Genomic DNA, 16,577 nt, shown 5'->3' on the forward strand with positions numbered 1-16,577 from the left:
GTGAATAGACAGTATTTGTCCATGGGGTGTCTTTGGACTGTGTGTACCTTGTCAGGAGAGGTATACAGTGCTCTGCAGCAATGCGTCCTAGCATTCCTACACTGGCTAGTTGATCTGAAAACTGGTCTCGATCATCCTCCTGAAGTTCACTTATCTCTTCTTCCTCACGAGAGGCCACTCCGTTGGCAGTCTGTTATCGATGAAAGAAATAAAGACCGAGCTGTAACGTAAGCTCAACACCACACGTGAAAAGGAAGGCCGAGCAGATACCAAAAAGGGGGGAAACTCGAAGAGAAGGAGTCGGGGTATGGCCCCCCCACCATCGCACGTAAACACGGCCAGTGCACACCCACCACCCACCTCCCACACCAGACTCCAACTTCTGTCACTGAGAAGATCTGACACCTTTAAGATCCACAGTCCTTTGGATATCACCTGACAACTTGCAAGACACAGGTGGGTAACTGAAAACTAACGAGATGAAGGTAACTACAAGCCACATCCCATAAAACACGAACCTGTTTAGACTTTTGCTCTCCATCTGATGCTCTCAGCAAGTCCTCTGAAGGAGCTCACCTATGTTTCTAGTATTTATTATATGATGAAATAGATTTTTAATTACAATCTGGCTTAAAACTTACCAAATTCCTTGTGCCATCGGGAGCTGCTAGGTGGCACTGAATATAGGAATTGAACACTTGAACTGCGTGTTGGGTGAAAAAGCCTTTATGGAAATGCTTGTCGTCTTGGACCAGCGTCAGCCAGGACTCCAGCAGTCTGTCATACGCTTCCATGTACACCATGTCGTCTTTATCCAGCTAAGAGCAAAGGACATTCACAAGACAGATGGCCAGAGAGTAAGACGGACACCACAGCAAGCATCCCACAGCCATACAGACAGACAGGTTTACAGGTTTTCCTTTAACAAAGGTTCCCAATTATTAATCAATGATCAAGCTAAACTGAGCTCGTCTTAAAATTAACTGATTAATTCAAACATTGCAGTAAATGTGTGTAGGCTTTTTATTAAACTTTCTAAAATCTTTCTAACTTAATCTAAATTCTTAGGCAAACAGGAATTAATGTCTATTTCTGTAAAAGACTAGCCATTCAGTGCTTTGCAGATCATGTGTTTTTCAAAGAAAAATAATGTTAATGTTTTTCTGTAGTCAAGATGAGAACTGTTAGATTAAAGTAAGAATAAACGATTTTAGAAAAACTGAAGAATGATGAGAACAGACTGGCCTAATTAGCATATTTAAGAACACATGGGGGGCTTCCCTGGTGGCGCAGTGGTTGAGAATCTGCCTGCCAATCCAGGGGACACGGGTTCGAGCCCTGGTCTGGGAAGATCCCACATGCCGCGGAGCAACTAGGCCCGTGAGCCACAACTACTGAGCCTGCGTGTCTGAAGCCTGTGCTCCGCAACAAAAGAGGCCGCGATAGTGAGAGGCCCGCGCACTGCGATGAACTGTGGCCCCCACTTGCCGCAACTAGGGAAAGCCCTCGCACAGAAACGAAGACCCAACACAGCCAAAAATAAAAAAATAAATAAATAAAATAAATTAAAAAAAAAAAAAAAGAACACATGGGGAGAGCTTCATAGATGCTCCTTGACATTTTATTAGAAACCAGGAAGGCAAGGATGGGCCTCAAAGAAGCCGGAGGAGGGCGCCGAGGCAGGAGGACACTCGGGAAACCCAAAGCACGTGTGAGGACCCGTGGGGACGCCTCGCGGACGGCGCGCAGAGGGACTGAAAGGAGCCAGGCTGGACACGGCCCCCACGCACAGGCGGGGCCCTGAACCAACTTCAGAGTAAAGGACTCCGCCATTCGAGGAGGAGGGGTCACAGGGAGGACGCCAGGCGGCTCTGCTCGTCTTCTCACATGCCAGTAAGAATCCACGTCCGAATTCTGCCATTAGTTAGTAATGTGGTACAAATCTTTGCATTGATTTCTTCATCCACAAATTCACTAGATCACTATTCAGCGAAACTCAGAATACTTAGGTGTCAAGCACTATGTTTGGTGCAAAAACATAAATAACATACCATTCATTGACTTTCAAGCTCAACCCAATGGAAAAAAGTGAGAAGCAAACAAAACACTTGCAGAAAATACACTACAGGCCACAAGAGATAACCATACATTCTGGGGTCAGTTTTTAATAATGGCATCTCTCCTAAGTAATTTGTTAAAAATAAAGGAGCAGAGCCTTCGAGCTATGTATTCGACCTTAAAAGGTTTTGTTTGGCACAATCCACGGTTTCTGATGTTCCGTTAACAGGTAGCGAACCAGGAACCAGGAACACGAAAGGTCTACAGGTCTGGTCTACAACTTGCTCTCCTGGTTTCCAAAGCAGACAGGCCGCATCCTACAAATACACCAACTCTAGAACCTCCGTCAGAGAACGCCACCCCAAACTGTTATTTCAGCAATTTGTCAATGACTCAAAAAAGAAAGTAATGGGAGATCTATTTCTAGTATTCCAGAGTAAGCCAGACCATCAGAATACCACCTCCAGATTAGAATACGCAAGCAAGCACCTAAGGAACTGCTTCCAGTGAATGGTGTTTTATGTCTTTTGCTTTTATTAACCCACGGAATACAAAGAAAAACTGTCATATTCTGGATCAAATGAAACTTTAAATTTTTAAAGAATATTTAAAAGTAATTTTGTGGGGACTTCCCTGGTGGCGCAGTGGTTGAGAATAAGCCTGCCAATGCAGGGGACACGGGTTCGATCCCTGGTCCGGGAAGATCCCACATGCTGCGGAGCAGCTAAGCCCATGCACCACAACTACTGAGCCCGCGTGCTGCAACTACTGAAGCCCGTGCGCCTAGAGCCGTGCTCCGCAACAAGAGACGCCACCGCAATGAGAAGCCCGCGCACTGCAACGAAGACCCAACACAGCCAAACATAAATAAATAAATACATTTTTTTTAAAAAAGTAATTTTGTGAAAACTTTACATAAGACTAAAGGGAAAGTGAAAAAAACTTCACTAGATAATTTTATTAAGAATTTTAAAATAGCAAACCCAAATTTTATTCCTATTTTTCTGGCCTTGAAAGTGTTTATACTGAAAACAGGCAACATTCTTTGAATGTAACTAACTAGGACATGTTCACGTTGTGAATACTGGACTCTTACTATTACCTGCGGTGTTTGTGTCCTACAAAGTCCCCGCAAACACTGAATTAGCGAATACTCTGGTCACTGTAGCTTTCACCATGTGCAGGTGGAGAGGTCAATAACCACCTTGTTTATGTGTACAGACACCTTATTTCACATGCACTGCTGATTCATGGCTAGCAGCCTGTCCAGCAAAGCTCATCTAACACCCACATTTTCTCCCTAAGGCTCACCCCACCCTCCCTGCACTTGGGCACAACACCTGGAGGCCATCGGAAACAGCAAAATCATCCCATCAGTCATTGCACTGCAAGAACTTCAATATTTTGTGACAGAATTTTGGAAAATCCCGTTTCACACAAAAATGCGAAAAATGAAGCACTGGAGATGGTGAGAAGGACACCTGTTTATGGTGTGAGGGTGAAAACAAGAAGGCAGAGCGCGTCTTCCCGGCTTGACCCCTGCTGGGAACAAGCAAGCCGGCGGGTCATACTTTTCGTCACTCTTTGCACACACATGTCCACGAATAATCATGAAAAGTTCCATAAGTGCTGATTTTGGGGTTGCAAAGGATTTTTAGCATGGAAGTGAATTTGTAAATATGGAATCCACAAATGATGAGGACCAACTGTACTTGCAAACTCTAACTCTAGGAGGTTCTAACTTACTACTAAAGCTGGTTCTGCTCGCTCATGGACCATCAAAATGCTTTACACTTTTTAAAACCTTGACAGCTCATAATTTTGTTGAAGGACAGCCATATTCCTGGTTCCATAAATGCAGTAACATATTCATTTAGGTTTATAAATACCAATGAAAATGATCAATTCAACCAATATTTTTCATTACATCATTTATTTCCTTCCAACCCCTTTTGTAAATACTGCTTTCACCATCAATACAATTATAAACCGTATTAAGTAAATGCTGTTGCATGAACATTAAAAAAGATACAGAAATACTGTCAATATCCTTTAGTAAACTCTAAACTCACAAAATATTGGGTGAAGGTTTTCCATGGAATAACTGACTGGATGGGAATGCCATACTTTCGTTTTGTCCTTGCAAATATACTGTTTGCTCATAAATTATTGAGTTTGAGAAAACTGATCACCTAAAACTTAGTCTCAGATTTCACTTATACTATCAATTTTACCGACAGTATTACAGCTCAGAGTGCTGCTGTCTCTTTACATTCACCTTCTGATTTGTTTTATCACTGAAACATCTTATTCTGACAATTTCCTTTTCTTTGTTACTACCGGCAGAAAATGAAAAATTCTGAATTTCAAATAGTATCCAATGAAATGTTAAAAACAACAATTAACAACAAAACGTAAAAGATGGTTATCTCAAGACTTCTTGAAAGACTGTGCTATATTTTGGAAAATGCAATTAGAAAACTGAAAAATAATGAAGAGTAGCCATTTATTCTATTTGTGGTGATTCATTTCACTACTATACCATCCTTGTAGGTGACTCTATCATTCTTCCATTTTCTTATTCTTTTAGTCTCTTTTTTATTATGGATGGGAGTTGACGAGTAATGGTGAAATACTTCCTAAGATCATGAAATAGCAAAATGCTTCAAGATATGGGAGAAATCAGATCACTAAAAATCCATAATGTGTTTTAGATTTATACTAAGCTAATTACATGGTAATAAATGTTCTTTTCATTCTAAAGTCTCTAAGAAAGAATAAAAGTCATGAAAAACTGACATTTAAAATAGTTAGAACTGTTCAAAAACAAAACTCAAAAACTAGACCCTGGTGGTATACTGAGGGTTAAAGAATGTTGTAAGAAAGAGCCAAATAAAACCTGTTCAAGCATCATCTGTTGTCATGGGATTGAGGATTCCATATCATTCACTATATGAAGCTTTGCAAGAGATTTTTTTCTCTTTGCTTATTATTAGGAAGCATTCCTCTGAGAAGCAGGTGTGCTTCCTCTTTTTGCATGAGACCCTCCTAAGGAACTGTATCTTCAGCCCCTTCTAAAAAGTCAAACTTGTATGTACAGATATTACAGCCTGAATATCAAGACTGCTCTTTTTCTCTAGGCTTGACTTTCTACTCTAATTGTCTTTGGCAAGTTCTGAAAGATTATTTCACTCTAAATGTTCTTTTTATAAGCCATCAGAAATTTTGCATGAAACAAAAAATTATAAAAAAATTAAATAATCTCTATTATAGTTTTAACAACTATGCTTATTACCTTTGTTCTATCTCTCTAGGACACATCCACTCTTTTAAAGGCTGCCCGATTCATGGAAGAGCAGCTGTGAAAGGTAGCCTTACCTAGACCAAGACACCATTTGAGGGGTTAACTGAAAATGGAACTGATTTAAGAATGTCTACTTCACAGGAGAGTCACTCGGTGATTTGTGTATGAGAGTATTTGCTGCAGCATTACTGAAAACAGTACAAATAACTTTACTGAACCACTCATTGAACGAGTCCCCTAATTTTTTACATTAAAAACATAACTTCTAACACCAATTAATGACATAAAATTATCATAATATAAAGGTATTATATAGGTCTATGTGTGAATAAACAGATGCCAAGAAAGTGATAAATGATGGACTATTGAAGAATTTTAACTTCATGCACTGTTTGAATTATTTTCACCAATGAGCATACACCATTTTCACATTAAAACTGTATTCTGAAATAATATTAGGAACAAAATTAACAGAAATAGATATATTCCACTCTAATAAATGCATTACTAGAAAAATGTATCTTTGTATTTGGATCAAGCAAAAAAAGAAAAAAGAAAAAAGAAAACCTGAATACTCCCACAACTAACTGTTTAAACTTTTTAGTTTAAATTTTTCCCCCAAAGAAAATACCAGGCTTAGTAAATTTACATGTGAGATCTACTGAACTAGCAAAAAAAACAAAACAAAAACAACCAATCTTATACAAACTGATCCACAGAGAGAGGAAAAGAGAATGAGTTGGATGGTGATCCAGTTAAGTGCTGTAACCCTGATACCAAACAAATCCAGCCGTTCACAACGGCCATGGCACATGCTCAAGCTGGGTTGACCCCAGAAATGCAGGGGCAGTTTTAAGATTAGAAACGTTATGAAACCAATTTATCACACCAACGGATTAAGTAGGAACACAGTTAATAATATTCAATACTCAATCATGTTGCGATTCTGACAAAGGAGAGCTCAAAAACCTTTAGCAAACGTTACTCCTAATGATGAACCAGAAAGGATTTCTATTACCACTTGTATTCAACACTGCACCGTAAGAAAAAGAAACGTATCATATGATAAGCATCAGAAATACAAATTGCGACGACTGAAAAGACTAAAAAGCTTCTAAAGACAAGTTGTTAGAATCAATAAGAATTTTGAAAAAGTAGTAAATATCAGATCAACATACAAACGCCAACCTCACTTCTCTATGCCAGCAGCAATCTCAAAAATGAGGCTTACAAAAGATACTATTTATAACAGCAACAAATATAAAAGGTACTAAAGAAAATTTTAGACCTAAATTAGTATAAGTACCACATTTATGTATAGAGTTAATACAACAGAGATGTCCATTCTTCACTAAAGAATCCCTATAATCCTATAATCCATAGGAAAATTTCTATGACATAGAAAACAAACTTACGGTTACCAAAGGGGAGAGGGAGGGAGGGAGGGTTAAATTAGGAGTCTGGGATTAGCAGATACAAACTACTATAAATAAAATAGATAAACAACAAGGTCCTATTGTATAGCACAAAGAACTATATTCAATATCTTGTAGTAAACCATAAAGGAAAAGAACATATATATATTCAGATATATATCTGAATCACTTTGGTGTACACCAGAAACTAACACAACACTGTAAATCAACTATACTTCAATTAAAAAAAAAAAAAAAAAAAGAATCTGATTAAAACCTGGGCAGAGCCCCCAAACAGACATTTTTCCAAAAAAGATGTACAAATGGCCAACAGGTACATGAAAGATGCTTAACATTACTAATCATCAGGAAAATGTAAATTAAAACCACAAGGAAAAAAAAAAAAAAAAAGCCACAAGGAGATTACCACCTCACACCTGTTAGAATGGCCACAATCAAAAAGATAAGAGATAACAAGCATCAGTGACAATATGGAGAAAAGAGAACCATTGTGCATTGTTGGTGGGACTGAAATTGGTGCAGCCACTGTGGAAAACAGTATGGAGGTTCTTCAAAAAATTAAAAACAGAACTGCCATATGATCCAGCAATTCCACTTCGGGGTATTTTCCAAAGGAGACAAAAACACTAACTCCAAAAGATATATGCACTCCCATGTTCACAGCATCATTATTTACAATAGCCAAGACATGGAAACAACCTAAGTGTCAATGGATGGATGAATGAATAAAGAAATTGTGGTACACGTAACAATGGAATATTATTCAGCCATTTAAAAAAAAGAGGAAATCCCACCATGTTTTGTGACAACATGGATGGACCTTGAGGGCAATACGCTAAGTGAAGGAATCAGACAGAGAGACAAATGCTGTATGGAATCTTAAAAGATCAGATTTGGGGTTACCAGAGGTGGGGTATCAGGGGAGGGAAATTGGAGGAATGTGGTCAAAAGTTACAAACTTCCAGTCATATGATAATTAAGTTCTGGGGAGGTAACGCACACATGGTGACTACAGCTAACACTGCTGTGTGGTGTACAGGAAAGCTGTTCAGAGAGAAGATCTTAACAGTTCTCGTCACAAGGAAAAAATCTTATTCTTTTCTTTTCATTGTGTCTATGAGATAATGAATGTTAATTAAACCTATTGTGATAATCATTTCACAATACATATGAACCAAACTATATATGTGTAAATCAAAATTACGCTGTACACCTTAAACTTATATGGTGATGTATGTGAATCATTTCTTAATAAAACTGGCAGCAAAAAAAAGAAAAGGAAACAAATATAAATGAATGAATGAATATGTACGTATGCTGCTGAAAAAACCTGTTATCCATATGGGGAAGAAGTGAAATGGGATCCCTACTTGATACCATATTCGAAAGTAAATTCTAAGATGGTAATGTCATGAAAGGAAAACTTTTAAAGCATTTAGAAGAAAACACCAGAAGGGTAGGTGTCTGAAACAGGAAACTAATAAAACAAATTACAAAAGAAATGTCAATAAGTTCATTTGACAATGACAACTACACTAAGATGAAGAACATTTGTTCATCAAAAGATACCATCAAGTCTAGGGACTTCCCTGGTGGTCCAGTGGGTAAGACTCCACACTCCCAATGCAGGGGGCCCAGGTTCAATATCTGGTTGGGGAACTAGTTCCCACATGCATGCCACAACTAAGGAGTCCACATGCCACAATTAAAAGATCCCGCAACTAAGACACAGCGCAGCCAAAATAAATAAATATTTAAAAAGAAAAAAAATACCATTAAGTCTAAATGCAATATGGTATGATATAACTGGATACTCGAACAGAAAAAGAACACGGTTGGAAAAATGGTTAAACCCAAATAAAGCCTACATATTAGCTAATAAAAATGCACCCATGTTGGGACTTCCCCGGTGGCGCAGTGGTTAAGAATCCGCCTGCCAATGCAGGGGACACGGGTTCGAGCCCTGGTCCAGGAAGATCCCACGTGCCATGGAGCAACTAAGCCTGTGTGCCACAACTACTGAGCCTGCACTCTAAAGCCCACGAGCCACAACTACTGAGCATGTGTGCCACAACTACTGAAGCCCGCGCGCCTAGAGCCCATGCTCCAGAACAAGAGAAGCCACCGCAATGAGAAGCCCGTGCACTGCAACATAGAGTAGCCCCCACTCGCCACAACTAGAGAAAGCCCGCACACAGCAACAAAGACCCAACGCAGCCAAAAATAAATAGATGAATAAAGAAAGAAAGAAATTTATTTTTAAAAATGCACCAATGTTAATCTCTTAGTTTTAATAAATGTACCATGGCTATACAAGATGGTAATATTAGGGGAAACTAGGTATATGGGAATACCGTACTAGCTTTGCAACTTTTCTGTAAATCCAGAAGTATTCCAAATTAAAAAAAAAAATAGATACCATAAAGTGAAAAGAGGAGCCACAAAACTAGGAGATCTGCAATACAAATAAACCATTAAGAAATTAGTGTGCAGAATATATAAAGAATTTCTTTAAATCAGTAAGGAAAAGACAATCTGATAGGAAAACAAGCAACAGAGTAAACAAGCATTTCATAAGAATAATCATGGGAATTATGTATTGATATCTATGAAAAGATGCTCAATGTATTAGTACCTGGGAAAGCAAATTAAGATCATATTGCATATCGTGAGTCTGGCAGAAGCTGTGCTGGTGAAGATGTGGGTCAACGGGAATGCAGACACCACCGTGAGCATGGAGTCCAGTCTCTTGAGCAAACAATGGGAAACTGTCTTTTTATTATTATTATTATTCATTTATTTTATTTATTTGGCTGCACCGCGTCTTAGTTGCAGCACATGGGACCTTTAGTTGTGGCATGCGGACCCTTAGTTGCAGCATGCGGGATCTAGTTCCCTGAGCAGGGATTGAACCCAGGCCCCCTGCATTGGGAGCACGGAGTCTTATCACTGGACCACCAGGGAAGTCCCGGGAAACTATCTTTGAAAACTGAACGTTACATAGCCTATGATCCAAAACTTCTATTCTGAGGTTTAGACCTTAGGAAAGTCTCACAAAAGTGTGCTAGGAAACACGTGGATGCATGTTTACTTTAACACTGTAACGGCAGAAAAGGGAAACCCAAAATTTCCTTTACGGCAGAATGGGAAAACAAGGTGTGGTATAATATTCACACAACGACACAGCTTATCATATAAATGATCAGAGAATTTAAGGCGAGGGAATGATAAAATGTAGAACAGCAGCCACCTCTCCTGCGGGGCTGGCAGGGGGGACCAGCTAGCAACAGGAGTGGATGCGCACTCCAGTTACAGCAACCTCGGGACCAGGAAGGTTCTCGAGTTGGGCTGCAGGCTCTCCCACAGTCACTTTATTATCTGTTTTATTTTTATCTTCATCATATATGATATAATAAAGTCATCAATGCTGGTTCTGAGGACAGAAGAAAAGCCACATAAAATGGCCAGGTAGAGGCGTCGGACCGTAGAGCGCAGGAACAGTGGGTGTGACGGGGAATGGGGGAGGTGCTCGCCTTTCCCGCTCTGCTGGTGAGGGTGGTTGGGCATTCCTTCCTTCCTCACAGTGTCAGGTGGAACCAGGTTGGCACTGCGACATCTGCACGAGTTGCTGTGTGGCTGACAGGGTCTTGGTGCTCCGGCCTGATGTCAGGCCTGAGCGTCTGAGGTGGGAGAGCCGAGTTCAGGACATTGGTCCACCAGGGACCTCGCGGTCCCACATAATATCAATCGGCAAGAGCTCTCCCAGAGATCTCTGTCTCAATTCTAAGACCCAGCTCCACCCAACGGCCAGCAAGCTCCAGTGGTGGACGCCCCATGCCAAACAACTAGCAAGACAGGAACGCAACCCCACCCATTAAGAGAGAGGCTGCCTAAGATCATAATAAGTTCACAGACACCCCAAAACACACCACTGGACGCAGCCCTGCCCACCAGAAAGACAAGATCCAGCCCCACCCACCAGAACACAGGCACCGGTCCCCTCCACCAGGAAGCCTACGCAACCCACTGAACCAACCTCATCCACTGGGGGCAGACACCAAAAACAACAGGAACTACGAACCTGCAGCCTGCGAAAAGGAGACCCCAAACACAGTAAGTTAAACAAAATGAGAAGACAGAGAAATATGCAGCAGATGAAGGAGAAAGGTAAAACCCATCAGACCAAACAAATGAAGAGGAGATAGGCAGCCTACTTGAAAAAGAATTCAGAGTAATGATACCAAAGATGATCCAAAATCTTGGAAATAGAATGGAGAAAATAAAAGAAAGGTTTAACAAGGACCTAGAAGAACTAAAGAGCAAATAAACAATGATGAACAACACAATAAATTAATTAAAAATTCTCTAGAAGGAATGAATAGCAGAATAACTGAGGCAGAAGAATGGATAAGTGACCTGGAAGATAAAGTAGTGGAAATAACTACTGCAGAGCAGAATAAAGAAAAAAGAATGAAAAGAATTGAGGACAGTCTTAGAGACCTCTGGGACAACATTAAACGCACCAACAGTCGAATTACAGGGGTCCCAGAAGAAAAAGAGAAAGTAAGGATCTGAGAAAATTTCTGAAAAGATTATAGTTGAAAACTTCCCTAACATGAGAAAGGAAACAGTCAATCAAGTCCAGGAAGCGCAAGAGAGTCCCATAAAGGATAAATCCAAGGAGAAACACGCCAAGACACACACTAATCAAACTATCAAAAATTAAATACAAAGAAAAAATATTAAAAGCAGCAAGGGAAAAGCAACAAATAACATACAAGGGAATCCCCATAAGGTTAACGGTTGATATTTCAGCAGAAAATCTGCAAGCCAGAAGGGAGTGGCAGGACATATTTAAAGTGATGTAAGGGAAAAACCTACAACCAAGATTACTCTACCCAGCAAGGATCTCATTCAGATTCAACAGAGAAATTGAAACCTTTACAGACAAGCAAAAGTTACGAGAATTCAGTACCACCAAACCACCTTTACCACAAATACTAAAGGAACTTCTCTAGACAGGAAACACAGGAGAAGGAAAAGATCTACAAAAACAAACCCAAAACAATTAAGAAAATGGTAATAGGAACATACATATTGATAATTACCTTAAATGTAAATAGATTAAATGCTCCAACCAAAAGACACAGACTGGCTGAATAGACACAAAAACAAGACCCGTATATATGCTGTCTACAAGACACCCACTTCAGAGCTAAATGGATTAAATGCTCCAACCAAAAGACACAGACTGGCTGAACAGACACAAAAACAAGACCCATATATATGCTGTCTACGAGACACCCACTTCAGACCTAGGGACACATACAGACTGAAAGTGAGGGGATGGAAAAAGATATTCCATGCAAATGGAAATCAAAAGAAAGATGGAGTAGCAATTCTCGTATCGGACAAAATAGACTTTAAAATAAAGACTAATACAAGAGACAAAGAAGGACACTACATAATGATCAAGGGATCAATCCAGGAAGAAAATATAATAATTGTAAATATTTCGGCATCCAACATAGGAGCACCTCAATACATAAGGCAAATGCTAACAGCCATACAAAGGGAAATCGACAGTAACACAATAATAGTAGGGGACTTTAACACCCCACTTTCACCAATGGACAGATCATCCAAAATGAAAATAAATAAGGAAACACAAGCTTTAAATGACACATTAAACAAGATGGACTTAACTGATATTTATAGGACATTCCATCCAAAAACAACAGAATACACTTTCTTCTCAAGTGCTCATGGAACATTCTCTAGGATAGGTCATATCTTGGGTCACAAATCAAGCCTTGGTAAATTTAAGAAAGTTGAAAGCATATCAAGTATCTTTTCTGACCACAACACTATGAGACTAGATATCAATTACAGAAAAAAAACTGTAAAAAATACAAACGTGGAGGCTAAACAGTACGCTACTAAATAACCAAGAGATCACTGAAAAAAATCAAAGAGAAAATCAAACAATACCAAGAAAGAAATGACAATTAAAACACGATGACCCAAAATCTATGGGATGCAGCAAAAGCAGTTCTAAGAGGGAAGTTTATAGCAATACAATCCTACCTCAAGAAACAATAGAGAAAGAAGAACAAAAAAAACCCCAAAGTTAGCAGAAGGAAAGAAATCATAACGATCAGATCAGAAATAAATGAAAAAGAAATGAAGGAAACAACAGCAAAGATCAATAAAACTAAAAGCTGGTTCTTTGAGAAGATAAACAAAATTGATAAACCATTAGCCAGACTCATCAAGAAAAAAAGGGAGAAGACTCAAATCAACAGAATTAGAAATGAAAAAGGCGAAGTAACAACTGACACTGCAGAAATACAAAGGAACATGAGAGATTACGACAAGCAACTATATGCCTATCAAATGGACAACCTGGAAGAAATGGAAAAATTCTTAGAAAAGTGCAACCTTCCGAGACGGAAAAAGGAAGAAATAGAAAATATAAGCTGACCAATCACAAGCACTGAAATTCAAACAAAAGCCCAGGACCAGATGGCTTCACAGGCGAATTCTATTAACACCTATCCTTCTCAAACTCTTCCAAAATATAGCAGAGGGAAGAACACTCCTAAACTCATTCTACGAGTCCACCATCACCCTGATACCAAAACCAGACAAAGATGTCACAAAGAAAGAAAACTACAGGCCAATATCACTGATGAATATAGATGCAAAAATCCTCAAGAAAATACTAGCAAACAGAATCCAACAGCACATTAAAAGGATCATACACCATGATCAAGTGGGGTTTATCCCAGGGAAGCAAGGATTCTTCAATATACACAAATCAATTAATGTGATACACCATATTAACAAACTGAAGGATAAAAACAATATGATAATCTCAACAGATGCAGAAAATGCTTTTGACAAAATTCAACACCCATTTTTGATAAAAACTCTCCAGAAAGTAGGCATAGAGGGAACCTACCTCAACATAATAAAGGCCATATATGACAAACCCACAGCCAACATCAGTCTCAATGGTGAAAAACTAAAACCACTTCCTCTAAGATCAGGAACAAGACAAGGTTGCCCACGCTCACCACTATTATTCAACATAGTTTTGGAAGCTTTAGCCATAGCAATCAGAGAAGAAAAAGAAATAAAAGGAACCCAAATCGGAAAAGAAGTAAAACTGTCACTGTTTGCAGATGACGTGATACTATACACAGAGAATCCTAAAGAAGCTACCAGAAAACTACTAGAGCTAATCAATGAATTTGGTAAAGTAGCAGGATACAAAATTAATGCACGGAAATCTCTTGTATTCCTATACACTGATGATGAAAAATCTGAAAGAGAAATTAAGGAAACACTCCCATTTACCACTGCAACAAAAAGAGTAAAATACTTAGGAATAAACCTACCTAAGGAGACAAAAGACCTGTATGCAGAAAACTATAAGACACTGATGAAAGAAATTAAAGATGATACAAAGAGATGGAGAGATATACCATGTTCTTGGATTGGAAGAATCAACATTGTGAAAATGACTCTACTACCCAAAGCAATCTACAGATTCAATGCAATCCCTATCAAACTACCACTGGCATTTTTCACAGAACTAGAACGAAAAACTTCACAATTTGCATGGAAACACAAAAGACCCCAAACAGCCAAAGCAATCTTGAGAAAGAAAAACGGAGCTGGAGGAAGTAGGCTCCCTGACTTCAGACTACACTACAAAGCTACAGTAATCAAGACAGTATGGTACTGGCACAAAAACAGAAATATAGATCAATGGAACAGGACAGAAAGCCCAGAGATAAACCCACGCACATACTGTCACCTTATCTTTGATAAAGAAGGCAAGAATATACAATGGAGAAAAACAGCCTCTTCAATAAGTGGTGCTGGGAAAACTGGACAGCTACAGGTACAAGAAAGAAATTAGAACACTCCCTAACACTGTACACAAAAATAAACTCAAAATGGATTGAAGACCTAAATGTAAGGCCAGGGCTTCCCTGGTGGTGCAGTGGTTAAGAATCCGCCTGTCAATGCAGGGGACATGGGTTCAAGCCCTGGTCCGGGAAGATCCCACATGGAACAGAGCAACTAAGCCCGTGCACCACAACTACTGAGCCTGTGCTCTAGAGCCTGCATGGCACAACTACTGAAGCCCGTGTGCTACGACTACTGAAGCCCGCACGCCTAGAGCCTGTGCTCCGCAACAAGAGAAGCCACCACAGTGAGAAGCCCATGCACCGCAACGAAGAGCAGCCCCCGCTCGCCGCAACTAGAGAAAGCCCGCGCACAGCAATAAAGACCCAACTCAGCCAATCAATCAATCAATCAATCAATTTACTTAAAAAAAATAAATGTTAGGCCAGACACTATAAAACTCTTAGAGGAAAACATAGGCAGAACGCTCTATGACATAAATCACAGCAAGATCATTTTTGACCCACTTCCTAGAGAAATGGAAATAAAAACAAAAATAAACAAATGGGACCTAATGAAACTTAAAAGCTTTTGCACAGCAAAGGAAACCATAAACAAGATGAAGGGACATAATATTCGTAAATGAAGCAACTGACAAAGGATTAATCTCCAAAACATACAAGCAGCTCATGCAGCTCAATATCAAAAAAACAAACAACCCAATCCAAAAATGGGCAGAAGACCTAAATAGACATTTCTCCAAAGAAGATATACATATTCCCAGCAAACACATGAAAGGATGCTCAACATCACTAATCATTAGAGAAATGCAAATCAAAACTACAATGAGGTATCACCTCACACCAGTCAGAATGGCCACCATCAAAAAATCTACAAACAATAAATGCTGGAGAGGGTGTGGAGGAAAGGGAACACTCTTGCACTGTTGGTGGGAATGTAAATTGATACAGCCACTATGGAGAACAGTATGGAGGTTCCTTAAAAAACTAAAAATAGAACTACCATACGACCCAGCAATCTCACTACTGGGCATATACCCTGAGAAAACCATAATTCAGAAAGAGACATGTATCACAATGTTCATTGCAACAGTATTTACAATAGCCACGATATGGAAGCAACCTAAGTGTCCATCGACCGATGAATGGATAAAGAAGATGTGGCACATACATACAATGGAATATTACTCAGCCATAAAAAGAAACGAAATTGAGTTATTTGTAGTGAGGTGGATGGACCCAGAGTCTGTCATACAGAGTGAAGCAAGTCAGAAAGAGGAAAACAAATACCGTATGCTAACGCATCTATATATGGAGTATTAAAAAAAAAATGGTTCTGATGAACCTAGGGGCAGGACAGGAATAAAGACGCAGACGCAGAGGTTGGACTTGAGGACACGGGGAGGGGGAAGGGTAAACTGGGACGAAGTGAGAGAGTGGCATGGGCATATATACACTACCAAATGTAAAATAGCTAGCTAGTGGGAAGCAGCCACATAGCACAGGGAGATCAGCTTGGTGCTCTGTGACCCCCTAGAGGGGTGGGATAGGGAGGGTGGGAGGGAGACGCAAGAGGGAGGAGATATGGGGATGTATGTATATGTATAGCTGATTCACTTTGTTATAAAGCAGAAGGTAACACACCATTGTGAAGCAATTATACTCCAATAAAGATGTTAAAAAAATTTTAAACAAAAGGCCAGGTAGGGCTTCCCTGGTGGCGCAGTGGTTGAGAATCTGCCTGCCAATGCAGGGGACACGGGTTCGAGCCCTGGTCCAGGAAGGTCCCACATGCCACGGAGCAACAAAGCCCGTGTGCCACAGCTACTGAGCCTGCGC

At 39.7% G+C, this 16,577-nt stretch overlaps 1 protein-coding gene across 6 annotated transcripts in view; it reads right to left on the reverse strand.

Moving 5' to 3' along the window:
* The window catches only part of XPO4 (exportin 4), a 110,878-nt gene that overhangs the window by 24,188 nt on the left and 70,113 nt on the right, over positions 1-16,577 (reverse strand). For all 6 annotated transcript variants that reach the window (XR_014236793.1, XM_082364907.1, XM_082364909.1 and 3 more), the window contains 2 exons: positions 642-818; positions 48-190 (listed from right to left, as the gene is read on the reverse strand). Coding sequence is in view for 5 of the 6 variants with exons in the window: in XM_082364907.1 (XP_082221033.1) it covers positions 48-190; positions 642-818 (320 nt within the window). In the remaining variant the exon portion in view is untranslated. The remainder of the gene's footprint in view (positions 1-47; positions 191-641; positions 819-16,577) is intronic.

This window comes from Balaenoptera borealis (genome assembly GCF_965194805.1).
Source record: "Balaenoptera borealis genome assembly, chromosome: 18".
NCBI lineage: Eukaryota > Metazoa > Chordata > Mammalia > Artiodactyla > Balaenopteridae > Balaenoptera > Balaenoptera borealis.